Source organism: Triplophysa rosa, linkage group LG4 (assembly GCF_024868665.1).
Source record: "Triplophysa rosa linkage group LG4, Trosa_1v2, whole genome shotgun sequence".
In the NCBI taxonomy this organism is placed as follows: domain Eukaryota; kingdom Metazoa; phylum Chordata; class Actinopteri; order Cypriniformes; family Nemacheilidae; genus Triplophysa; species Triplophysa rosa.
In genome coordinates this window covers 31613746-31640146 of record NC_079893.1, presented here as the reverse complement: position 1 = coordinate 31640146, position 26401 = coordinate 31613746, and the positions used below count along the sequence as shown (strand labels likewise).

The window sequence follows — 26401 nt, the reverse complement described above, 5'->3', positions numbered from 1 at the left end:
CTGAGTGCAGCTATAACTTCAAACGTATAACTTCCGCAACTCTGGCAGCTGTGTTCTGAACTAACTGTAGTTTGTTTATTGATGCTGCAGGACAACCACTAAGCAGTGCATTACAGTAGTCAAGTCTTGAGGTCACAAATGCATGAATAAGCTTCTCTGCGTCAGCAACACATAAAATATTTCATAATTTGGCAACATTTCTAAGGTGGAAGAAGGCTGTTTTTGTGACATTTGAGATGTGATTTTTAAATGACAGGTTGCTGTCTAATATAACGCTGAGGTCTTTAACTGTATTTGTTGGAGTAACAGTGCAGCCTTCAATTTGCAGGTCATAATCCGAAATATTCTGCTCACGTGTCTTTGGTCCGATAAGTAATATTTCTGTTTTATTAGAATTTAAAAGAAGGAAATTTCAAGTCATCCAATGCTTTATATCGTCGATGCACTCTGCCAATTTGGATAGTTGGAAGGAATCATCTGGTCTTGATGAGATATATAGCTGAGTATCATCTGCATAACAGTGGAAGCTAATTCCATGTTTTCTAATAATGTTTCCAAGGGGCAGCATGAAAATGGAGAATAGCAAGGGTCCTAAAACCGATCCCTGAGGTAATCCATAAATGTACTTGCATTAGATTTGAAGTGGGCAGGGTTAAGCGCTCTCACAGCCGAGCGAGAATCATTCAGAGCGCACTCACCTCTCAAGCAGTGAACAAGAGAAGAATGTGAGGTAAAATATTTGCAGCTAAACGTGTAAATTAGTACTTACCAACTGTTGTACAATTGAAATGACCCACGGTAATATAGGGATGCAAACTACTCTTCCCTGGCAAATAGGTTTGAATTAAAAATATGTAATTTACATGATCAGCCACGTTATGAATTAAATTCCTGAAGGTGAAGAGCGAAAAAAGAAACTTCACAACGGATCAGTTTTAGCACAAACAAAGATAATAAATAAAGAGTTAATATGCTGGTTTTTTCAGTAAATTAACTCGTCTTTTAGATGATTCAAATGTGGGTGAGTCATCATGTATAGACCTGAACTACAACAAGTCAACACGTGTAATTTTGTTTTTAAGTGGTTTGTACGAATTTAAACGCATTATTTATCAGTCATTTAAAGTTCTGTATTTTTTACTTTTAGTTTATGGACCATTTATTTGTGACTGTTTAAAAAGGGACAGTTCACTTAAAAATACAAACTGCTTCATCTTTTTCCCACCTTTATGTCATTCAAACCCCTGGTACCCGTTTTTTATGAAACAACATTTTTAGGCCCTGTTTTACTGTATTGTAAGGGTATTTCCTACAAGAACAGAAGATAAAAAATACTATAAAGCACAATGACAGCAACTCATATGACTTTTGTGCTATATTTCAAGTCTTCTGATGTTGTTTCATAAAAAGATTAGGTCAACCCATCTCTGCAGATCAATAAAGACACAATATTCTTTGGTGTTGTATGTTTGCCTTTACTTATGTTTGACACACATTTGTGCAGCACAAAACGGTGTTGAGTGACAGATGATTGGTCAAGCTCTGATCACGCTGATGACGTCACCCAGACCCCGAAGAGCATTTTAACCAGAGAAGAGACCTCTTCAAGGAAGAACGGTAACATCGACTAGATGCACAAAAAAAGAGGTAAAGATTTGAAAAAGTCATTAATAATGTAAGCATTTTGTTATCTTTGTGTTATTTTATTTATTACTATTTAGCTGTACACACTTTCAATTACATGCTTTTATTGGTCATTCTCACAAAATGTGTGATTTCTTTGCCCATGAGTAACTTCTGATCATTGAATATTTGCCAGACGCAAATCGCACCATTTTCTGAGAAGGACCCAGATGTCAAACCGCTAAGCTACATGAACGGATGAGCTGCTCACCACTGCCTGCCGTCACCGATTCAGTTAAAACGGTGGTGGAAATATCAACACTGGAATCAACAACTGTAACAGTTTCCTTGACCTCCAGAGTCTTTGGTCTGGCCGCGAGCACAGTGACCTCTCCGGCGCCCTCTAGCAGAGCTTTGTAAGTGTTGATCTCTCTCTCCAGCTGAACTTTGGTGCTCAGGAGCAGCTGATAGTCTCGACTCTGCTGCAGGGCGCTCTCACGGACGGACATGAGCTCCCCCTCCAGACTCCCAGCCAGCTGACTCAATCTGTACAACTGGGACTGATATTGAGACTGAACCTCCAGCAGACGCTGCTCCAGGTTAGATTTCTGTAGGGAGGAGAAACACATTAGCACAACACGGCACTTATCAATGGATATATCATGTTGTTTAGTTCCACTTATACACCAGCACGCACGCACGCACACCTCTACGAATGCGGCATCCAGTTGCGTGTGCAGCGTCATCGACTGTTTGCGGTTCTCTGTGATCTCAGTACCACCAGTGACCGCCGTCTCCGTGACGATCGCAAACTCGGCACTTTTCTTCTCCACCTGAACACAACAGCGGCAGACAGAGTAAAACATCTGCGTAATAAAAGTGTGTGTGTGTGTGTGCGTCACAGCTGGACGATGTGTACCTGTTTAGTGTACCAGTGTTCCGCCTCTCTGCGGTTCTTCTTGATGACCGTCTCGTACTCGGCACGGATCTCGGCCAGCACACGTGACAGGTCTGCACTCTCAACATTCTGCACATCCACAGTCACTGTACCTGCAATCTGCCCTCGCAGGCCGATCATCTCCTGAACAATTCACATCACAGGACAGAAGTCAGTCAAGTGACACTCAACATTGAAGTTCTTTAAGAAGCCTCCTCTCACCTGCTGGTGTGCGTCTTTGATGTTTTTGAGTTCAACTTCAAATGTATTGACCTCATGCAGTAGCACGTCGCTCGTGGCATTATACTCTTTCTTCAGAGCTTTTAGATTTGCTATATCCCCCTCCACAGACTGACAGATGCCAAACTCGGTCTCATACCTGCAAAACACAGTGAGACATGCTCAGGTACACAACGTCAATACCACAATGTTTGTTTTTGTCTTTCCTCTTGTTGTAAGGATGTCTCTGTATCTAGACGCAGTGTTGAAGCAGCATGCATCACTCAAACGTACTTCAATCTGAAATCCTCTGCAGCCAGTTTGGCATTGTCTATGGCTAAAGTAAGTTCTGTGTTTTCTTGAATAAGAGTCAGAATCTGAAAGAGAAAGGAAAAACACACCCACGTCATGAACTGTCCGTTGGTACTAATGCACAATATGGACATAGTATTATTCAGAAATAAAGTCATCTCACCTTTTCACGCAGAGGTCTCAGCTGCATTTGATACGGCTCCAGGTCGTGAGTGGTTTGAACTCTGTTGACGGTGAACGATCGGAGTTTTTCATTTAGCTCGCGGTTTGTGATCTCCAGACGTTTCACCTTCTCCAGGTAAGTGGCGAGACGGTCGTTCAGAACCTGCAGCTGCTGTTTGTCATTGACGATGTATGCCATGTTCTGCACGAAGGCACCTCCACCACCCATCTTCAAACCAGCTGAGAGAGATCCTCCACCTCCACCAGCCGATATAGAGCCTCCAACCATTCTCAAACCAGATGAGACGGACCTTCCACTCACTGCCCCCATCCCAAACCCTGACCCAATGCCAAACCCTACACCAGACCCTAAACCAAACCCAGACCCTACACCTATCCCTGCACCGCTGTGCACACTGCCGGCCATCAGAGACTGACCGTACGCCTGATTAATTCCTCCTCCAAATCCATATCCTCCACCTCCAGAGCTCGAAAAACTCCTGGACACCTGAGAGCGGTTACTGAAGGACCCCGCAGAAGAGCTTCTGATCTGAGACATGACTTTAACCGGAGAGCAGAGGCGAGTGGTCACAGCGAGCAGAAATGATTTCTGTTGAGGGAACCTGGTGTCTGTCAGGCTGTAGGTGATGTGATAGAAGGTGGTGAAGATCACACGTTTTATAGCTGGTCTGCTCATGCACCCCTCCTCTAGTGACGGGCCCTTGGGCAACAATTTACCTAAAACAAGATATATTTAAATTGATTCATTTAGCAGCGTCTTATCCAAAGCAACAGTGTAGATGGCATGAGGGAGGGGGGCATGTACCTGTAAGAGTGAATTAAGGTGAAGTTTCAGTCAATGTCCTGAAGGCTAGGTGTGTGTCCTGGGCTCTTTTTATTTGATTGATAACCAGGGGCCTTATTTCTAAAATGTTGACGCGCACTTTGCGATCAAACCCGTGCGTATGCACGTTTTATAGATGAGGCCCCAGATGTGATGCTGCGTTCTGGATCATTTCAGGGGCTTGGTCTGGAAGGTCGGCCAGTAGGACATGAAGTGTTATCTAATGAATGCAGAACTGGAGACTGAGGAGTAAAATGCTTTAAAACTTCTTCCTGATCCTGATTAAACGTGAATGACTATGAAGTAGTCCAGTAGTAATCCAGGTTTGCTGACCTCATTACAGTTACGTATCACTTCACCATTGTGTTGCCAAATTTCAAATGAACGAGGACCCAAAATAGCAAAAGAAACTGAAAAGACAAACTCTGAAGCGCAGCTGAATAAAATGACCTTCATACACTGTAAAGACCAACTGCTAAGATTTACTTGATTTTTTGTGTTTTGCACAGTTTAATTTGACAAAAATAACACAAAAAATTAAGTAAATCTTACTAGTTGTTCTAGTTGTTTCTTACTAGTTGTAATCGTCACAGGGTTTTAGTAATGCTTAAACATGTTTCCAATGTGCTGTGGTGTCAAGTAATTCTTCAAATTCTACAGCAGTGTATTTAAAAAAACACAGATTTGACAACACCAGTATTAAAACTATACCAGTAGTTTTAATAGTCAACACCAGTATTAAAACTATACCAGTAGTTTTAATAGTCAACACCAGTATTAAAACTATACCAGTAGTTTTAATAGTCAACACCAGTATTAAAACTATACCAGTAGTTTTAATAGTCAACACCAGTATTAAAACTAATATGTGTAGCAGTTGCAGTAAAAACTCTCATGCTCATTCTATGAATCTCGTCTCTCTCATGAGTTTCATAACTCTCATAACTCTTTTACAAGGCAAATGAGTCACAAATGAATTGAAATGAATCTGCTGTAAAGATCAAACAAATCTACGAGTTGTGCTTTGACAGTTATGTTGCTGTATGTGTGTGGGAAACCGTGACTTTCTCAGTTCTCATCACCAGGACTGTAGTGTTCTTGACGGGTTACCTCATTGTGTTTCAAATATTATCTTTGTTTTACACACACCAGTAGGCATTTGGTCAGGGTAAAAATGCATTTTTATTTGAAGCTAATGGCGATTCTTTTGACATTACATCATTACAATTGTGCTAATATAACTGTGGTCCTTTCATCATCAGTTTTTACTCATTTATGTTGTACCCCAACGCACAACACTTAAAAAAAATCGCATTGCATTTTATAGTTAATTTACTTGCAAAACAGGCTTCTGGACTATTGTAGCGATTGAGCGGGCTTGTGACACCACGATAAACAAAGAAAAGAAATGAACATTATAATACATACTGAAAGGCTTTTTAATACTGATACATGATCAGCGTGATGTGTCCATTTTGCAAGACAAACACCGGTCCAGAAGCACTTTCAGTTTTAACACGACACAAATGGTGGCAAAAAATACAATAGAAAATGTAGAAGTTAATTGGAATGTTTAACTAACATCTAAAAAACGTAATTTCATATGTCATATGAAAACATAAAGGAAAAGGACTGAAACAGGAAGCGCTTCTGGACCAGCACTGATGAATCCAAACTCATCCGACACAACCCTGTTCAACAGAGTCTGAATATCTCACAACACACGTGATCTAACATGACGTCTGAATGATGAACGAGTCGTTTATTTCACACTATAGAAACACAGACGTGATCATAGCCGAGAATATGAAGAAAGCCACCAGTGCGGTTTGTTTGAGGAAAATGTCCGTATCACAGATAATAGAAAAGGACCTAAAATGATTTAGTAAACCGGAGACCCTTGGACCCCTCAGCAGCATTACTCACTAAACTACAGCCTTCAGTGTTGAGATTCAGGACAAAATCTATCAAAAGTTTGTACACGTGATAAGAATTCAAGGAGAGAATTGGTCGAAGTGCTGTATTGATATCTGTTGATCTAATAAGATATGAAAGATACCTCGACTGTACCAAACATGCAGAGAGGGGTTTGGTTTGAATGAGTCACTTCATTGTTGAGTTTGTGTTGGTCATGCGGACTAAAGGTTTGTGTCGTTGTGCTGGTAAGTGTTTATTTCAAGGAATGGCACTTAAAGGGACAGGTCACCCCAAAACGAACATTCTTTGATCATTTACTCATCTTCATGTCATGTATGAGTTTCTTTCTTCTGCACAACACAAAAGAAGATATTTTGAGGAACGTTGATAATCAAACAACAGCCAAAGACATTTCTCAAAATATCACGCACAGTTTTACAAACACATGTGAGTGAATAAATGATGACAGAATTCTGATTTCGGACTGAACCGTCCCTTTAATGTAGGATGGGATGTGTTCTTTTTATTTTATATGTGAGTGTATTTTCATGGCACTGGTCAAATGAGAGAGATTATTTGGGTCAAATGGGAGTGGTTTATTTGGGTGTGGCTACTTTTTTGGGTGTGCCATGTTTCTTGGCATGCCACAGGTGGGCGGGGATAGTGAAAGCATCCACGCTCATGCTCAGGGTACGTGACGGAAGCACGCTGAACTGCTTGCGGTCCGAGCTGTATTTATAGATAGCTCCCACAGCCGAAGAGGGAATGACACGCGGGCCGACGCCGCAGACTCGATGCAGCTCATCTGATTGGCCGTCTGGAGTGTAGACAGCACGGAACTGACAGTTGGAATCCCGCAGCAGGATCATAAAATGACTGGCCGAGCTCTTCTCCATCTCCTGCAATCAGAGAGCATAGAGAAACTGCCATCAGAATGCGGACGGGGCAGGCATGAAGATGATGATTATGATGACGACACACCTCCACAATCTTGTTTTTCTGAAATTCATTGACTTTGCCTGCAAGGCAGCAGTGCGAGAGAGCGTTGTGAATGATGAACTTGTTCGATTTAAAGCTGGGTTCCTTGAACAACTTAGGACCTGAAACAGATAAAACGTCACATGTGACTGAACAGGCCAATGAACTGCAGTGCAAAACATCACATACATGTAACCAGCAGGTGGCACTGTTGTTCATCTTTACTACCGAAACAGTCAATGCCGTTTGACCTCAGATAAAGCCGCTCCCACACGGGACTGAACACATCCGTTCTTGTGTAACAGTAGTCACGTTCCCTCTAAACTGAACGTTTCCTATTTTGCCTAAACAGCTCTTTACCGGTGTACTCTGGGATGGGCGCTGGAGAGGAGGCATTGGATCCGTTTTCCCAGTCTTTCCCTGCATTGTGATTGGCCAGCTGCCCAGATGACAGCACCTTTGAGGGAGAATCTGAATGGCTGAAATAGTGAGAAGGCAGTTTTTAAAGTGAAGATGAAATCAGAGTATGAAGGAAATAAAGCAGGATGAATATCTGCTACAGTACCTGACAGGTTTATCAGCTGATCCACCGTCCTTCTGGTTAGCTGGAGGAGTCAACACAACTGGTTTAGGGTCAGATTTGTGTGTCACGTGATTTCTGTATCAAAATGTCCAGGTGTGATTACCTGTTCGGTTCTTCCTCGGCGAGTGTGCTAGCTCGTGGTTTTTGTGCGCTTTGTGCTGTTTTTTGCCACTGTGTTTTGTTGGTTTCTGATTGAGAACCTTCTCCAGATCAGCCATGATCTTTAGCTGATGGCGTCTTTCATACTCCGCCCGTGTAAACGCTCCCCACCGCAGGGGCGTGCCTGGGGCTGTGGCCTGCGAGGGAGCCGGTGGGCCGTATGAGGTGGGCAGTGACTGTGAAAGGGGCTGAGTATGAGAACTTCGTAGGTCATCCGTGGAAGACTTTTGACTGCTGAGGAAGTAGAGAGTACAGATTTGAACTTGAGGATACGGCAGCTGTGGCACATGTGTGTGTGTTTGTGTTCTCAGTGTGTGTTCTTGCCTGGCCTCGGGGTCTTGGCTGTGTTTCCGGCTCTTGATCTCTTGAGCTCGTCTTTGCTGTCGCTGTAAGAGTAGCGCTCTTTTCTGGGCCATCTCCTCCTCTGAAAGCCCCGCCTCCTGAACAAACACAAATACATCACCAACAAACAAACAAGCATACGCACTGTACTGTACACATTCATCACTATTCTTGTAATTTTGCCTTTGAGGAGGAAATCATCCTTTTGTGTTCATTGTATGGATGTGTTTTATGTTTGTTCTTTAGTTTCATTTTGTTATTTGTTGAGTGGCTGGATTGTTTGTAGCCACTCCCACTTGTTACCCAGCTGTTCTCATTGTGGTGTTTACAGCATCTGTGTGGATAATAGAAGTGTACCCTGAGGAAAGCCAAACTGGCAGCAATGTTTTAATAATTAAAGCCCAACTTTATGAAGGCTTTTTGTTTCACCACGCAAGTGACTTTTGTGTCTTTTTATTTAAGCGCTACCTTTCCACGAACACCCCTCTAGCACACCTCATTTTCACGTAACATGGACTCATTTACAAACCTTGAAGAAAACATCAAGCCCCAGCCGGCTCTCAGTGTCGGTCTGGTCGCTCATGGAGTCGGATGAGAATATTTCTGTACCCTGCTCCAGATCCGTGTCATCCTCCAGTGTGACGGCACCCTCGCTCTCCTGCCGCTCGTCTTTAAAGCGAGCACTGCTGAGGAGCATGTCGCTTTCAAACGAGCACTCTGATGGGGCTCCTGAGCTGCTCCCACCCCCTAACAGTTCTGCTGGGAGCGCAGACGGAGGTCCAGCCTCCAGCTCCAGGGTGAAGATTGGTGTGTTATGGTCACTGGATCCTGACTCCGGTGTGCTCTCTTGGGCCGGGGCAGGTTGTGGCGGAGACTCTTGCGGCGTGCGAGGACCTCCGAGTCGTAGCGAGGAGCAGGTCTGCACCTGACACTGACTCGGAGAGCCTCGTCGTAGATGAGGGAGTGTGTCAACGTTCTGCGGTGGCGTCAAGACTCGTGTGAGGGGCTGGAAGCCGAGATCTGTTGGCCGAGAAGTAAGTTGCCGTTTCGGGCTTTTTGGAGCGACGTTGCGGTGTCTGCGCGATGTAGACAACGCTGTGCTTTTAGGGGATCTGGGAGTATCACAGGGTTGACTGGAACGTGACGGTGATCCAGACGGTGAAATGATACGGGTGGATTCTCTTGAAAGATGAGGGGGTGTGGCAGGGAGTTTAGGAGAGGATGGGATGACCCAGGCATTGCTGGAAGGTGTCTTATTTGAGGGGGTGTTTTTCGGAGAACTCACAGTTTTCTTTCCCATGAGCCTTTGCTGCTGTTCTGTGAGGCGCTGCATGTCCTTTTGCAGGGTCTGAAGGGCGGAGCTTAGCTTATCTACGGCCTCGTTGTATTCCACCAGCGGTGGCTCTTTCTCCTTCCCATTCTTTGTATCAACGGAGAAGGTCACCTGTTTCTCCAGTTTGGGCGGTGCTACAACATCACCGTTGCTCTTCTTTTGTTCCTCGTTCATTTTTTTCTCCTCCTCCTGTTTCTTCTTCTCCTCCTCTTTCTCTCTGTTCTCCTCCTGTTGAAGCTGCTGCTCCATTTGTGTCAATCGTTCTTCCAAAGTGAGCGACTGTCCCTCGTCTTCCGCCTCTTCTTCCTCTTTCTTCTGAAGCTGGAGGAAGGCAGTCTTGCCCAGCCTCTGTCTGTGTTTGGTAAAGATGGCCTCGATCCGTCTCTTCTGAGCTTCTATGGCCTTGCGTTTCTCCTCCAAGCGAGCCCCGAGCTCCTGCGCCTCCGCTGCTCCAGCAGGACTCATCATGGCTGAGGGGCTGAATGATTCCCCCGTGTCATGTGGTCTGGAGTTACCTGGAGAATCCAGTGCCTTCTTTCTGCATTCAGCAAAGTTAGTCATGTGACCGGACTTGGGCCCGTTGGCCAGACTGGAGGAGGTTTTTGGGAGGTCTTCCTGTGTGTCGGAGTCTACATTTCCATGTTTGTCTCCACTGCTATCAGGCCCTCCTCTCACCGGTCGATACATCATTCCTGATTTACAGGGGGCGGAGCTGCTTAACCTGGCCCCATCGTTTTCAGGATAGTGGAGGTAAAAGCCGGCCGGCGCCCCCTCGGGCCGCAGACGGGGCTCGTTGCGCACGGGACGGGTGGTATGAATGATCTGTAAGGCTTCTTCTATTGTGGCTAACTCCCCTAGAGGAGCCTGACCAATGAGCTTACTCAAATCCTCGGGGGGCGTGTACGCGTCAGGGTTGGTTACCGCAGTGAGACTATCAGTGCTGACGGAACGGAAGAGAGGGTTGCCCATAACAACATCAACATCACTGTCCAGAGGGAACGGGATGCTGAAGGCCACAGCAGAGAGAGGACGACTGAAACAGAGAATGTGATGAAGCCCCTCTGTGTTACAGTAAACGACAAGATCAATCATTCCTCTGAATTATATCAATGAAAGAATATCAAAAAGACTTGATCATAAAGATCATAAAAAGAAGATATGAGTGTTACCTTTCTGAATGAAAACAAGGACACTTAGAAACAGAAATACCTCATTTGTTTTTTGCTCCATCCTCGTCCCTCTGCACAACAACAGGAGGCATGATAAAAACACAATTCATTACACAAACAGTACATATTCTTATTTGCATTTTGAAAATTATGCATCTGAATTTCATGCAGCTCATACCAGACGTAGAATTCGACTGAGGCAGGATCGACTGTTTCAGAATGAAAGACGGAGAGCCGCTGCAATACAAAAACGTGACGCTAGTTAAACGTGAAGCGCAGTGATGCTAATGTGGTTTGTGAAGCGATTGTTTCACCTGTTGCTGTTGCCATTGATTGGACTTGTGCAGTCGAGCAGATCTGATGCATCTGCAGAAAAACAGATTAGGTGATATGTGTTTGTGTTGTTGTGTCAGACTGTTTCGTGTGTTTGTCTGTTTATTTGTACCGGTTAGGTCCAGTGTGTGTGCGGGCTTGATGAAATCTGGTTTCTGTACTTCAAACGTCTCCAGCAGCTCTGACAGGAAGCACATGATGTTCACCTTTGGGTTCAAAGGTCAAAACTGGCATTCATTATTTATTTCATAATTGCAACACTCAATTAACTACAAATTTCAAGTTTGCTGCATGCCTATGTCATTCAGATTAGGGGCGGGGCCTGACTCACATGTAAAGTGGGCGGAGCATACAGAAAATCCTCCAGCTGTAAACAGCAGTGACTCTTCAGATGACTCACACAAAACTCTCTGATCAACTGCAGATTATACAAACTATCTGCCACACACATGGTCTCCTTCAGACACACATCTACAGAGAGAGAGAGAGAGATGAATCATGAGAGAGTTATACACACACACTCATGTCTCTGTGTGCGTGTGTGTGTGTGTGTGTGTGTGTGTGTGTGTGTGTGTGTGTGTGTGTGTGTGTGTGTGTGTGTGTGTGTGTGTGTGTGTGTGTGTGTGTGTGTGTGTGTGTGTGTGTGTGTGTGTGTGTGTGTGTGTGTGTGTGTGTGTGTGTGTTGTGTGTGTGTGTGTGTGTGTGTGTGTGTGTGTGTGTGTGTGTGTGTGTGTGTGTGTGTGTGTGTGTGTGTGTGTGTGTGTGTGTGTGTGTATCCATGTGCAGACATCTGAGACAGTAGAAGTAAGAGCAGCGGCAATGAGCACAACCGTCTCGACAGATCCCTTACACCAGACAATACACGAAAAAACCTGTCTCTTTTAGACTGAACTTATCTTTCCTGTAACGGATCTGAGAGAGAGAGAGAGAGGTGAGGAAAGCAACAACACTAACACTTTTCACAAGAGAATATAAAGAACAGAAAAAGAAAGTTAAAGAAAAAAGTGACACAAAGTTGTTTGTGTGAATCAGTGAATAATCAATTCAGTGTGGTTTTGCTTTATAAATGTTGTTTAGTGTATTCTCTACAATTAGGTTGTTTGTAAACCTTTCTAACCAAGGGGTCTTAAGAGCAAACACAAATCTACTTCACCTTTCACAATGCACATAACTAAAAGAACCTTTTTGGTTCTATTGTGCTTCATGCGTGAAGAACCATTTTAGGTGTGTGTGTGTGTGGGAAGGGTAAACCCTACGGTATGGGGACAAAATGTCCCCACAAAGATGGCAATATCCAAAATCCTTGTCCTTGTGGGGACATTTTTGTCCCCATGAGGAAACAAGCTTATAAATCATACAGAATGAACTTTTGTGAAAATGTAAAAGAGCAGACAGTTGTGTGTGATTGTTAGGGTTAGGGGGAGGGAATATGAGATACAGTTTGTACAGTATAAAAACCATTGTGTCTATGGAATGTCCCCATAAAACATGGAAACCCAACACGTGGTGCGTGTGTGTGTGTGTGTGTGTGTGTGTGTGTGTGTGTGTGTGTGTGTGTGTGTGTGTGTGTGTGCGTGCGTGCGTGCGTGCGTGTGTGTGTGTGTGTGTGTGTGTGTGCGTGTAACAGCCATACAGTGTCCAGCCATAGAAATACAGCAGGTGACACTGAGAAACCAATTCAAAGAGTGAAAAGCGTGAACAGAAGGCCCATGATGCCTGAGGTGTGATGTCATCATGCAGTGAGGGATACAGGAGGCGGGCGGGCGGATACATTACCACCGGAGGTTTATTCCCAGACTCCTTCAAACAAAATGCGATGGCATGCTGGGTGCAGTATGACAGAGAGAGCACACTGGTAAATGCAAACACACTGTCACATGACAAACAATGCACGAAACCCCACCCCCTGATTCCTATTGGCTGGACCTATATCAGATAAGGAGTCAATCTTGTCTGCTGTTTTATTGGCTGTGGGTTAATGAGTGGGAGGGGTTCAACCAAATGCATTTTCAGTCAACTTCAGCTAAACTACATGAGGTCCAACTCCAGCGAAATGAAATGTGGGCAGAAACCTGCAAGTCTGGCTTTTCTCTAATCGATCTGGTGTAGAAAGAACCTTCAGACGTGATTCTGTTTACTGTGCACACAATATATGATCTTGCCATTGTGTTTCCATCAGAATGAATGATATACACACTACCTGTCAAAAGACATGCAACACTTGAGTCAAATATAAACCTTTCGTCAATACAAACTCAAATTTCATTTCAGAACAATGTCTTTGACAGCGCAGCCAATAAGAGCTCAGAACAGATGGGAACTCGTTCTTTAAAGGGAAGCTGAATGATAGAATGACAATAGAGCAGTTTAGATTTTTTATTATTTAGCCCCAACTCGATTCTATTAATTACTATATTTTTCAACGTTTGACTGGTAGTGTTGTTGGACGTTTGAACCATTCTGTAGACACATCACACCGCTGCGTTTAAACAGAATGCAGCATCAGACAACACATACGCATACACGTCAATAAGACACTTCAGTTCATCTTCAGTTCAGAATGCACAACCATCAGAACGGTAAATAGCTGTCTAGTCTAGATTAGTGAAGGAAAGAGCCAACCCATTTTCAGTGGACATGAGATCTCCTTCAGTACAGTTTCAAACAATCCCATGATGAGAGAGAGAGACATGTACTGTATGTCTTATTAAAGATGTAATACTCACTGGAACCAGTTTCCAGTACCAGCGCTGTGGACACTGACACACGACATCAGATGAAGAGGAGAGAAGAACAATGTTAGTATGAGCGTTAGTACAGGTGTGTGTGTGCGCGCGCGCGTGTGTGTTTGCTCACAGAGGGATGAACTGGTTGCAGGTCAGTGCAGGTGTTTGATTTCTGATTCTCCTCCACATGACATCTTTCCCTCAACTTCTGATTCACCTGCCCACATGAAACATTAACCCATGTCATTTATATGCAGTTAGAATGTAGCGGTGGCTTTGTCGAGAGGGTTCTGTTAAAGGCGCAGTTTGTAACATTCAAATGTTCAAAACAACAACAACGGCGTAGCTTGATGACGCTGTGAAGGAGCTTAGACGTGAATGAGAAATCACGTTTAGGGATGATGTAAAGTATCTTGCGTTTGATGAGGTGATTTTATTTCATCATAATGAATTAGACGCATTAGACATAAGTCATAAAATTAATGTATTACTATTTTTGTTTAGTAAATATATATACGACACTCGTGCTGAATTAAGAAAAAGACATTCAAACAATAAGAGTAACCTTGTTGATGGATATAATAATCATACATTTTCTGTCAGTAAAGGAATCTAAACAGTTGCTCACCTGTCTAGTAAAACACCGTCGTGGCCTCGTGTCACTGGTTGAAATGACCATTTTCTCACGGTTTACAAATTGTTGGAAACATTTGAGATATTGTAAGTACTCAAATGAACAAAGTATATAACACTGGCCTAGTGGTTTTTGGATATTTTACTGCAAAAAGTGTTACAAACTGCATCTTTAACAGAGTTCAAGTTCAGGTTCTAGATTGAGGAACCTTGTTGATCCAGAAGAGAAGAGACTTTTCCCAGCTGGCATTGCCTCCAAACTGATCCACTTCCTTCGACATCTTGACACGCCCCACCGTTTCCATGGCACTCAGTGACATCAACGAATCAATCACTGCCAGGTGCGCTCCCTGCGACCAATCAGAGAAGAGGGATGTAACTGTCAGCCAATAGAACCACAGACATTATATCAGATCAAATTAATCTGCACGTTGAAGACTAGACTGTAAAAAAGCTGAGCAGCTGGGGCGCCACTAATATACCGTAAATATACCAGTAAAATTGATCTAATATTGTCTCTTTATGTCATTTGCCATATTTTTCAAAATATTTCAATCCCCCGGCAGCTGGGGCAACAATGAAATGCTGTGAATTGACACTGTACAGAGGGAGATGTTCAGGAATAAAAGGAGAAAGTTTCAAACTGCGTGGAACTTCATGGAGCACATGAGCCAATCAGCTCTGCCGTGGTGCATCACGTGACATAAAAGGCCCGATTCACATTTCGCGTCTTTTCCGCGTGCATATTCGTTATTTTAAATGTAGGAGCGGGCAAATAGGGGGCACCTTTTTCTAGGCGTGTCGGCGCCGCATCGAGATGGAAATAGTTCAACTTTTTGGAGTGCCGCGCGCGCACGCGAAATGTGAATGGGGCCTAAGGCCGGTGAGAGATGACAAGTGGAGGAGACTCACCATGTTGATGGGTTTGTGTTTCAGCTGCATCTCACTGACGGGGTTCTGGCGGTCCAGAGGGATGGCGCCGTACCGATCGAGCACCTGCAGGAGGGCGCTGTGGTCTCCAGGGGGCGCTGTGATGATGCTGGTGAGAGGATGTGAGGTGAAGGCACCACTGTACAGATCACATGACAACAGGAGCTGCTCAACGGCAGGAGTGACTCCTCCATCTGAGGACAGCGCCTCCTTCAGGCCAGCGGGAACACTTTCTACACACACGCAAATCTACAGTTATACGTCAATAAAATACAGTCAGACATGAGTAGAGATATTAGCATTGTAATTTAAAAGTCAAATGAAAAGGATATATTCATTATATTTGCTCTCAGGGTCATGGCTCATGATTGGAGGCATTAGGTGTTATAACATGATGATCCCCATCAGCTCTTTTAATCACGATTTTTTTCTTTCTTTCTTGTTCGTGCTATATTTCTACCCAAATCATCTCCCTCTGGTTGATTTTGTGTACAGGAGTTTGTATGTATTGTGTTGTAGAGATGCTCGATCACTCTGTACTCAGTGTTTGAGAGACGATCAAGAGACTTTGATTTGATCTGACTGAAGACAAACACACAGAGAGAAAGTGTGCGTTTCACTCACGCGCACACACGCACACACACACACACGCACGCCCACAGTGACCCACATCCAGAATCTTTCCTCAGCAGTGCAGATCACCCGAGAAAACCCCAGTGCACGCACACAGAGTTCTTGAGCAGTCATCCTCAGATAAATTCCCGTTTGACCTACAACAGTTCACACAATTCAACCAGCTCAATGAAGAGCTGATGTGATGATTGGCTGTACATGTCTACAGGTGTGTGTAAGGGCGGATGTAGGTGAAAATATTAATGCACTATAAAAACAATATAGTAGACAACAGAATTAATGCTAAAACAAGTATTCGTACGATTACATTAAAGTCCCCGTGAACCGGAAGTTGTGATCGTATTTACTTCCGTAGTCTGACACATTTCCGAGGGAAAGGGAATTTCAAAGGAGAAAATGAGTGCGTTTTTCACTGCGAATCGATTGGATGAGTAAAAACAGCTGTTGCGTTGATTGTGAAATGAAGCTGGCAGCAGACTGACAGTTGAAGGGGAGGAGTTAACGGATGCTCCGCCCAAGCCGTCTAATTTTCGTCATTTGATATGCTGAGTCATTTCAGGGCGGAAGTGCATTGTCAGATTTGAAATGAAAATTAAGAGGGCACAAGAATTTTAAAAGGAGAATGACCCACATTGATCAACTATTTACTATAGATGCTGCAAGATTTCATGGAAAAATAAGAATTGTCATTTTTTATTTCACTGGGACTCATTGAAAAGATCTTTTTGCAGAACGTCACACAGCTTTTCATGCCAAATTCATACGGAAGTTTATTGAAGTATATAGGTATGTTTGTGCAAACTACATTTTAAAGGTCCAGTCACAGTGTATGAAATTTAGTGGCATCTGGTGGTGAAGTTACGAATTACAAGCAACGGCTCGCTCCACCGCTCCACCGCTCTCCCCTCCCTTTCGAAGCACTACAGTGACTGACGCAGGACGAACGTGTCGTCACGTTTTCGCTTCTTTGTCGAAGGAGATAACGTATTTATAAAACGCGTTCTGTACAGCAGTTTGTCCGTTTAGGGATGCAAAATTACTACATTTCAGTTGACATGTATTTTTCCTATAAAAAGTTACGACTTCTGACCTAAAATCATTAACTCCGTCAGTCATAACAATGATTCTTATTACTGTAAAATATACAAACATTAAATAAATAAACAAATAATGACATCATCCTCTTTTCAGGTGGAACTTTCTATTCAGTTCATCTTATAGTCTGGTTTTTAGAAGAGCAGATTCTTAAACTGTCAACACTGTTAACATGCTTTCGAAAGTAAATAAACAGGAGATTTCAGGAAATATTCATATTAATATGAAGAAACACCTTGCTATCTAGAAGGCCTTTAAATGAGTACATGTGGGCGATAAACACCCGCGTGTATGATTATATATTTATTTACATTGATCTGCCATACAGTTTAAAGACATTCTTAATGCCACAGAACCTTCAAAATAAAATGGCTGTAAAAATGACACCACCTCTATTCTAAAAGCTCAGATTCAGGCCCGCGCAGTGATGCGCGCACATGCGTGGAAACAACAAAGAGATCCCGTGCTGTGTGAATATTGTCTGGCAGTATCGTGTCGTGTAATCCTGAAGTGAACAGCAGAATTCATCACAGAATCACACAGACGTGTAGCGGTCCCGGCTCGAGAACACCGGCGTGTGTATGTGCGTGTGATGCGGAATGCTGGTGCTGATGCTGCGCGCATCCTTCAGCCTCACACTGACACGCGCGCCGGGTTACCTTCACATCCGTGGGCTCGGCTCAGCAGCCAGCGGACACTTGCGCGGATCTTGGCTCGGGTGGAGTCGTATCGGTCCAGCGGGCTGATCTCCGGTACCGGCGTCGCAGACGCGTCCATCACGCGCAAGCCGCCGACCGGACGGACGCACGTCAGACACACAATGACGCAAAATGTGTTAATATGTCATTCTCGGGGCTGATGTGAGCGCTCGGTTGTTTCCACACCCCGGAGAGCGTTATCCGTCACCGCGCGCACCTCATCCCACCGCCGCGTGCACGGGCCGCCACTCCGAACTGTCAATCAAACAAGCAGCAGCCAATCGCGTGCTAGATAGGGCGGAGGGAGGAAGTAAAGAAAGGAAGATCATGATGTCGATCGATGAGTAACAAGGTAAAGTTGCTAAAAATGTAAAACCATCGCTTTACTGCACGAGTCTGTTTGGATAAAGTGATCCGTTTACATTTCAACGCATTGCATTATAATACATGTGGATTATTTGTCGTGCTACATTGAATCGTAACTCGACTATTTTGTGGAATTCAATGGGAATGTGGGAAATGAGAAATACTCAAACTGTTGAACATGCGGATGCGGCCGCTCAGTATTTTCTGCCTGCTTTATGTAGTTTAGGATGAATAAATGTTTCACTACGGATTGTTCATAAAAAAAGAATAAAAAGAAGGTCAAACGTAGCGTTCAGATCGTTTATTCGCCCATAAATCTCATCAGGGATACAGAAACGATGTTGCACTCTGTAGAAGAAATGGGCACAAATGTGACAGCAGGTCGAATCCACCATCAGCCTGTCACACCGCATTGATCCGACACACTGCTGGATGGCACAGGTACGTCTGTAAGATGTCTGCTAAAGATCTTAGACATATTATTATTATAATTGACTACGCTGATAGCACACATACATCTGGGAGACGTCTATTTGATGTCTGCATTTACATCTGCAAGACGTATTTTTTGGATGGTTTGCTCATCTGCAATACGTCTCGACTTCTGCTGTCGAATGTCACGTAGACCTCTAGAAGACGTCTGTAAGATGTTTATGAAGTCGAATGGATGTAAAACTGCTCTTTCTCAGATGTTTGTCAGATGTTTTTACACAGCAGATGTTTTCCAGTCTTACAGACATGTCTGGGTTGTCAAAAGTAGTAAAGGACTGTTCTGTAAAACTCTTACAGCTGAAACTCAATTCCTAATGAAAACATGGAGGAACGTCCAGAGCGTCTGTGTGATTCTCTATCTCATACAGCTTCTGTGGTGGCCAGTAACGGTGCCGTCGCTAACGTTCCTCAGATGGTTGGTTGTCAGGTGACAGGATCGGTCAACATCAACATCACAACACACGTGAACGCTTCAGGTGAGAAGTGTTTACAGCTTTATTTTTATTCACTGGTTTTCTTTTGTAGAAATGAACACCTATTAAAAATAATCAAGCGTTAAAAACACAAACTCCACTCAGCAGAGAATCATAATCTGTCAAGTTGTAGCTGTCAATCATCTGACCCGCTTGTGTTTGTGTCTTAGCAGTGAACAGCGAGCAGTCTCAACATGCAGATTCATCCAGAGGTAATGCCTGAAATACACGTCAATATCGTTATGAAATGATTCTGTGCTAAACACCTAATCAGCAGCTGTTTTTTATTGTTTTTCAGTCCAACTCAGTGAGAGACTGAAAATCAGTTTGAAGAAGAAGTTTGAGAGAATACATGAAGGTCTTGCCAAAAGAGGAAACCAGACTCTCCTGAACAGAATTTACACACAACTTTACATCACAGAGGGAGAAAGAGACACGGTGAACACTGAGCATGAGGTCTGGCAGATTGATAACGTCATGAAGAAACAACATGACAGAGAAAACCCCATCAACTGTAATGACATCTTCAAACCGTTAAGTGACCAAACCGGTCATATAAAAACAGTTCTTACTAAAGGCATCGCTGGAATTGGAAAAACAGTCTCTGTGCACAAGTTCATTCTGGATTGGGCCGAGGGAACAGCCAATCAGGACGTAGATTTCATGTTCCTGCTTCCGTTTCGAGAGCTGAACTTGATTGGAGAGCATCGCTACAGTCTTCACAAACTTCTGCTGGACTTTCATCCTGAACTTCAAGATGTTGAAAACGAGAAGATTTATGACAAAAGTCAAGTTGTGTTTATATTCGACGGGCTGGACGAAAGTCAACTCAACCTGGATTTTGATCGTACCAGAGTCTGTGATGTCATTAAAACAGCCAAAGTGAACGATCTGATCGTCAATCTCATAAAAGGAAATCTTCTTCCGTCCGCTCAGTTGTGGATCACCTCCAGACCAGCCTCCGAGGACAAGATTCCAGCAGAATACATCACGCGTGTGACAGAAATCCAGGGATTCGACGACGCTCAGAAGGAGGAATATTTCAGGAAGAGAATCAGCGACGAGCATCAAGCCAGCAGAATCATATCCCACATTAGAAGAGCGAGAAGCCTCCACATCATGTGTCACATACCGGTCTTCTGTTGGATCACTGCAACCGTTTTACAGAAAGTGCTGGAAACAGAACGTGAACAGATCTCTTCCTCTCTGACTGAGATGTACACACGCTTCCTTCTCATCCAGATCAATGAAAATAAGAGAAAATACCTGACTGGAATCAAACGAGATGATGTACGCAACCTGCACAACTCGGATGTGGAGACTGTCCTCAATCTTGGGCGTCTGGCCTTTGAAAACCTGTTGAAGAGCAATCTTGTGTTCAGTAAGGAAGAGCTGAGGACGTTTGGCTTTGATGTAAATGAGCCGTCCGTGTGGTCGGGTGTCTGCACGCAGATACTCACAGAGGAAGATCCCATGTTCTCAGAGAGCAAATACAGCTTTGTGCACCTCAGCTTTCAAGAATATCTGGCGGCGCTCTTTGTGTTTCACTCATATGTTGTGAAGAAAGTCAATCTACTGAAGAAGAAAGCTCCTCGAAGAATGAGTTTTTATGATGACTATTACGATGAGTATGATCTACCTGGACATGAAGACCAACAGACAGCTTCTGTGAAAGAGGAAAGCTTGCATGACTTCCAGAGATGTGCCGTCGACGTAGCTCTGAAGAGCACCAGCGGACATCTGGATCTCTTCCTGCGCTTCCTTCTCGGCATCTCCTACGACCACTGTCAACCAATGCTAAAGTCCTTTCAGATAAAGGTGGACAGAGTTCAGCTCGATAATCAGAAGACAACAGAGTACATCAGGACGAAGCTCAAAGAGGAAGACGATCGTAAGACTCCGTCTGCAGAGCGATGCATTAACCTTCTCTTCTGTCTGATGGAGCTCGGCGATCACTCCATGATAGAAGAGATTCAGAGGTTCCACATGTCTGAGGTACAGAGGGGACAGAAACTGACAGCTGCCCAATGTTCCACTCTGGCCTACATAATACAGATGTCAGACGATGTTCTGGAAGAACTGGACCTCAGTAAATACAAGACAACAGACGAGGGCAGACAGAGACTGGTACCAGCAGTGAGGAACTGCAGAAAGGCAATGTAAGTACTGCCCTTTCTCTTGACAAACAGCATACACCATATGACCAACAGTCAGTGGACACACAAGTTCTTATTTTAGTCGATGACATTGCTTTTTAAATCTCCAGATTATCAGCGTGCACACTCACACAGAAATGCTGTGAGATCATCACCTCTGCTCTTCTAAAGCCTCAGAACTCAGTACTGGAAGAGTTGGACATCAGTTGGCAGTGTCTGCGTGACCTTTCACCTCTCTATCGTGGACTGGACAGTCCCTACTGTAGACTACGGTCTCTAGACTTCAGTCATACCAACCTGGAGAAAAGAGGGACAGATCTTCTTCACGCCGCTCTGTTTGGACCTCAGATTCAACTGCAGACACTAAGGTATTACATACATAGATGCAAATTCTGTCATCATTTGTTTACGCCAAAGAACTTCGTCTTGAAAAATGTTAACAGTGACCAGACGCTGTCAAGTAAAAACTGAGGACACGAACACAACTCCATACTCTGGTCACTGTTGGATTCTTTCAAATGCCTGCAGGAGAATAAAGAAAAGGCTAGGAACTACCCCTTAATCTATGAACTAAATCACTGCCGCTTGTAAAGAACTGACGGATGAATGTAGATGTAAAACTAGAGATTCACTTCAATAACTGGATTGTTTTTCACTGCAGAGTGTTTTCGTGCGGCCTCACAGACGACTGCACCAATACTCTGGCGTTAGCCCTCGAGTCGTCTGAATCCAGACTGACGGAGCTCAATGTTGGCTACAATAACTTCACTTCAGCTGGAGCCGAGCGAATCCTTCGAGCTCTCTTGAGTCCCAGCTGTGAGCTGATGAAACTCTGGTGAAGAACGTTCAGCTTCAGGTGTAATAAAGAAACACAAGTTTCAAGCATCAATATAATTATAGTTTTGTCATGTTTCAGTCTGTCCGGCTGTCAGGTTAGTGTGGAATCCTGCAAGCTTCTGTCTTCGGCTCTGGAAGACTCATTCCTGATGGATCTGGATCTGAGCAGCAGCTGCATTGGAGATGCAGGACTGAAGCAGCTCTGCGCTGGATTATCGAGTCCTCGCTGTCAGATGCAGATACTGAGGTGACTGACATCCTAATCGATTACTCTGCTTGCTCACGCCTCATCTTCTCATGCTTCTCGTTGTCATTCTAAGGCTCAGAGACTGTGCGCTCTCAGGATCCCCGTGTCTGTATCTGGCAGTAGCACTGAGCTGCTTCTCTGTCCTGAGAGAGCTTGATCTGAGTAACAATGACCTGAGGGATTCAGGAGTGAAGCTGATCTCTGCTGGTCTACAAAACAGTATCCTCAGATGCTTGGGGTGAGAAACCTCACAGATCAGTGGCTTGAGATCTTTAGAAGAGCTACACGCTCTCACACTTGTTGTGTGTTTGTAGGTTATCAGGTTGTATGGTGACAGATGAAGGATGTTGTTGTTTGGCTTCAGCTCTGAGTTCAAACCCGTCACACCTGACAGAACTCGACCTGAGCTACAATCATCCAGGACATCTAGGCGTTCAACAGCTCTCTGATAGACGTGATGATACACACTGTGCTCTGGAGATACTCAGGTGAAGTTTTGAAAAGCACATTTTCCAAACATCATCATTCAAACAAAACATGTACAATTCAAATAGTCATTTTATGAAACAAAATTCACTCTTAAAAATAAAGAGGGCTGCCATTCGTGAACTAAGTTCTCCCTCAGGCCCCGATTGCATTCGCACCGGCAAAAGGAACTACAGTATTTTGTGACATAAGCCGCTCTACAGCAACATCATTTAAGCGCGTCCGTGGAACAGCGACAAACATCAGAAGTTCGGCCAATCAGCGTTTGCTTCCGTCACAGGTCGTTCCTTTCCTGCTGGTCTAGACCCTGCCTCAGAGAATGAGCTAAACTATTCCTCCAAAAAGGTTCTCTGGAACTAAAATTCCATCAGGTTCTTGTGGTGCATACACAACAAAAAGAGGGTTCTTCCGGCAAATCGTTCCTGCGAAAGCCCCTGTTGAAGAACCAGTTTTGGTTCCACAAAGAAGCATTCAGTCAAAGGTTCTTTAAAGAACCACCTCTTTCTTACCTTGTTATCATATGAAGAACCTTTTTTCACCACAAAGAACCTTTTGTGAAACAGAAAGATTCTTCGGATGTTAATGATTCTTTATGGAACCATTTAGACAAAAAGATTCCTCTATGGCATCGTGAAACACCTTTATTTTTAAGAGTGTTGATCACAAAATCATTGTTTTCGAAATACAAACCAAAATATTCCAATATCATTAATGGTTGAAAAAAATTGATATTTACTTGCTCTGTAAGTTTATTTATTCGTTCATCTGATATTAAATAAGACCATTTGGGATGTTGTTTCTTGTGATGTGTGATCTGATACTCTTTTCTTCAGACTGGATTATGGTGGACCTCTTCGAATCATACGGGGTCTCTGGAAATGTAAGAAATTCTCTGTGCTAAGACATTTTTAACATATTAGCAAGAGTTTTTTTCATCGTGTTATTTGTGATCGTAGACTACCAAGAGCTCACACTGGACCCAATGACGACGGACTCAGCTCTGACGATGTCCAGCGACAATAAAGGAGTTGCTCGATTACCTGAGGGCCATTTTCTGTCTGACGACTCTGAGTCTGAGAAAGTAAACTCCTGGCGTATAGCGCTCTGCAGAGAAATGCTGTCAGGCGGACGCTTCTACTGGCAGGTGGACTGGAAAGGCTTTGTTGTTACTATAGGAGTGAAATTCAAGACAAAAATCAAGAGCTTTGCTCAAAAGGTTCTACACCTTTGCTGCAGCAGCGTCCAATACGTCGCCATGCACGAAGACAAGTCCAAGACTAGATCGATTGCAGCCGGTGTTATGCCCAAGAGCAGGACAGTCGGAGTGTTTCTGGACTGCGCAGGAGGAACGCTCTCCTTCTACAGCATCCTCCCTCATGGTCCAGTTCACCTTCACACGTTTCACACAGCATTCAGTGATCCGGTGTCACCCTGCTTCCGCTTCAGTCCCACAGATCTGGAAATCCAACCCTCGTGGGTGATCATTCACACGCTAGTGCCGAGTTCTGTCGTACACACGCACATGTTACTGATGCCCAAAGTGATAGAAGCATTTGAATGTCTGTCCTTTGACCCAATCTCCTGTGGCTCAGCATGGCGCTAGCAATGCCAAAGTCATGGTTTCGATCCCAGGGATGGCACATACTCAGAAACAGTCACTTTGGATAAAAGCGTCAGCCAAATGCGTAAATGAAATGTAAATGTAAACTGTCAAAGCATTCCAATTAATATAAATCAAAGTGCAGCTGCTTTGTTTTGATTTAAGCTATGATAACTAAAAAAGTACAGCTAACTAACACAAAAACATGATAACATAATAAATTGAGTTTTAAAACTCAATGTTAATGAGTTTTTAAAAAGCTTTTATAATTAAAATACCTGTTGATTGCACATGTAACTGTTGTATACTTTTTTGTTCCTGGAATGACCTTAAAAAGTCCAGTTTGCTTAACGTTGTTGGAACGTTCTTTTATGGTTAGCGTAATGTTCCTATAACGTTATTGCAACCAAAAATGTATTGAAAATATAACGTTCTAAGAACGTTTATTTGTAACATTAGAAGAACGTTAAAAAGTCCAGTTTGCTTAACGTTGTTGGAACGTTCTTTTATGGTTAGCTCTTCTAATGTTACAAATAAACGTTCTTAGAACGTTGGATTTTCAATACATTTTTGGTTGCAAGAACGTTATAGGAACATTTTGCTAACCATTAAAGAACGTTCCAGCAACATTAAGCAAACTGGACATTTTTACGTTTTTGGAACATTTTAAATAACGTTCCTACAACCAAAACAGAACATTTGGAAAACGTTCTCAGAACATAATTTTGTTAGCTGGGGTTTGTATCTTGATAACATTTAGCTATTAGCAATGAAATCATGTTGCTGATAACGCAATGTAAACCTTGACTTGATCTACTTTAGATGGGCGGTGATGTCATGCTGTAAACACCAATGAGAGTAAAGAGTTGAGATGGCGTAATGCGTCTCCCGCTAGACACTATCCTGGTCAAGTTAGTTTCACTTTTCATGTCGCCGTTGTATCATTTCTGACTCATACATGTTTCTCTGTACTTGTTTGTATTCTGCAATAAAACATAAAATACTTTTAGTAAACAAAATCGTGTTAGTTACTGTAAACGGGTTCTGGACAATGTGATATAGAGCTTGATGCCTGCATTACAAACAGTTGTGATTTGTATACAAACATTTTTGCTTGCAAAGTTTTGGTAACTTTATTTCAATAGGAGCATTTTACTAAGATTAGAGTCTGCTTAATATCTGCAAACACTTGATTTAGCTGATCCTGCATCAGACATTCTACTGTAAATACATATCATCTTCTTCAGATGTAACTAACACATGTGAGAGTTAGTTGACATGTGGTTAAAGCCAGCAGAATGTCTGTTGGAGAATATTAATTCTCTCCCCAACTAGCACAGGTACGTCTGCTAAAGATCTGGAAAACATCTGCTGTGTAACACAATCTGCTAAACATCTAAAAGAGCAGTTTTACATCCATTCTACATCATACACATCTTACAGACGTCTTCTAGAGGTCTATATGACATATCAGAGACATATTGCAGATGAGCAAACTATGTCTTACAGATGTAAATGCAGACGTCTGCCAGATGTTTGCGTGTTATCAGGGTCATGACTGACAGTTAACATGTAGTTAGTTTTACGTCTAAAGTGCACGTTTGAAATGAAGTGAAATCTTGAAATCTCTTATTTCTAGTCAGTCTGCAGAACAGAAGCTGGATAATCAAACACCATCCGCTCCGCGTCACATCATCTGAAACCTGCAGAAATAAACAGACCAACCGTCACTTGTAGATGCTTCGGATGAAACGATGACTCATCACAACAGCTGGAGGTCATTTATGTGATCGGTTATGACATCCACTGACACAGTGCTCCGGTCACAATAAACACAAGAGACAAACATGTTTTGACAACTCATTTGAGTGTTCATGCAACTTTGTTTTTTACAAATAAAGACATTTTTCCCTGCAAAGCAAAACTGCTGTTTTCATTGATGTAGAAACATATCACATTATATTTCTCAGTATATCCCCATATATTTCGCTTCAGATGGGCACACAGTACACGAACAGCCGTTTACCTCAATATCACCGTCAGCTTCTTCACAATCCTTCACTAGCAGATCCAGAGGTCAAGTCCTGTGCGCTTCGACCTGTTCAGCCGGTCTTATTA

General features: G+C 43.3%; 3 protein-coding genes across 6 annotated transcripts; 1 reads left to right on the top strand and 2 right to left on the bottom strand.

The window, feature by feature from the left end:
• Positions 1-1451: 1451 nt before the first annotated feature.
• On the bottom strand, positions 1452-3965 carry wu:fk65c09 (keratin, type I cytoskeletal 47 kDa). The gene is made up of 7 exons (XM_057331498.1): positions 3255-3965; positions 3074-3156; positions 2783-2939; positions 2543-2704; positions 2331-2456; positions 1895-2231; positions 1452-1627 (listed from the first exon to the last, which is right to left on the bottom strand). Exons 1-7 carry the CDS (start codon positions 3948-3950, stop codon positions 1605-1607), a joined length of 1584 nt encoding a protein of 527 aa, XP_057187481.1. The 5' UTR covers positions 3951-3965; the 3' UTR covers positions 1452-1604.
• A 1275-nt stretch (positions 3966-5240) lies between these two features.
• LOC130552860 (calmodulin-regulated spectrin-associated protein 3) lies at positions 5241-17884 on the bottom strand. Its single transcript, XM_057331505.1, is given in 19 exon segments — positions 5241-6913; positions 6996-7114; positions 7353-7471; positions 7558-7597; positions 7679-7965; positions 8059-8174; positions 8606-10442; positions 10619-10649; positions 10757-10815; positions 10893-10944; positions 11024-11117; positions 11243-11384; positions 11687-11823; positions 12688-12735; positions 13638-13670; positions 13768-13854; positions 14480-14620; positions 15183-15433; positions 17588-17884. Coding segments are annotated over 19 exon segments (4014 nt in total). The 5' UTR covers positions 17706-17884; the 3' UTR covers positions 5241-6610.
• Positions 17868-25292, top strand: LOC130552852 (NACHT, LRR and PYD domains-containing protein 3-like). 4 transcript variants are annotated; one of them, XM_057331491.1, is made up of 12 exons: positions 17868-17978; positions 18318-18433; positions 18782-18960; positions 19128-19169; positions 19256-21116; positions 21224-21481; positions 21775-21948; positions 22030-22197; positions 22271-22435; positions 22512-22685; positions 23517-23563; positions 23640-25292. In XM_057331491.1, the coding sequence occupies exons 3-12, from the start codon at positions 18807-18809 to the stop codon at positions 24284-24286; spliced, it is 3690 nt and encodes a 1229-aa protein (XP_057187474.1). In that variant the 5' UTR covers positions 17868-17978; positions 18318-18433; positions 18782-18806; the 3' UTR covers positions 24287-25292. The 4 variants fall into 4 exon arrangements, with proteins under 4 accessions (XP_057187474.1, XP_057187475.1, XP_057187476.1 ...); XM_057331492.1 differs by lacking the exon at positions 18318-18433 and having other exon boundaries at positions 17869-17978; XM_057331493.1 differs by lacking the exon at positions 17868-17978 and having other exon boundaries at positions 18054-18433; positions 19131-19169.
• Positions 25293-26401: the final 1109 nt, after the last annotated feature.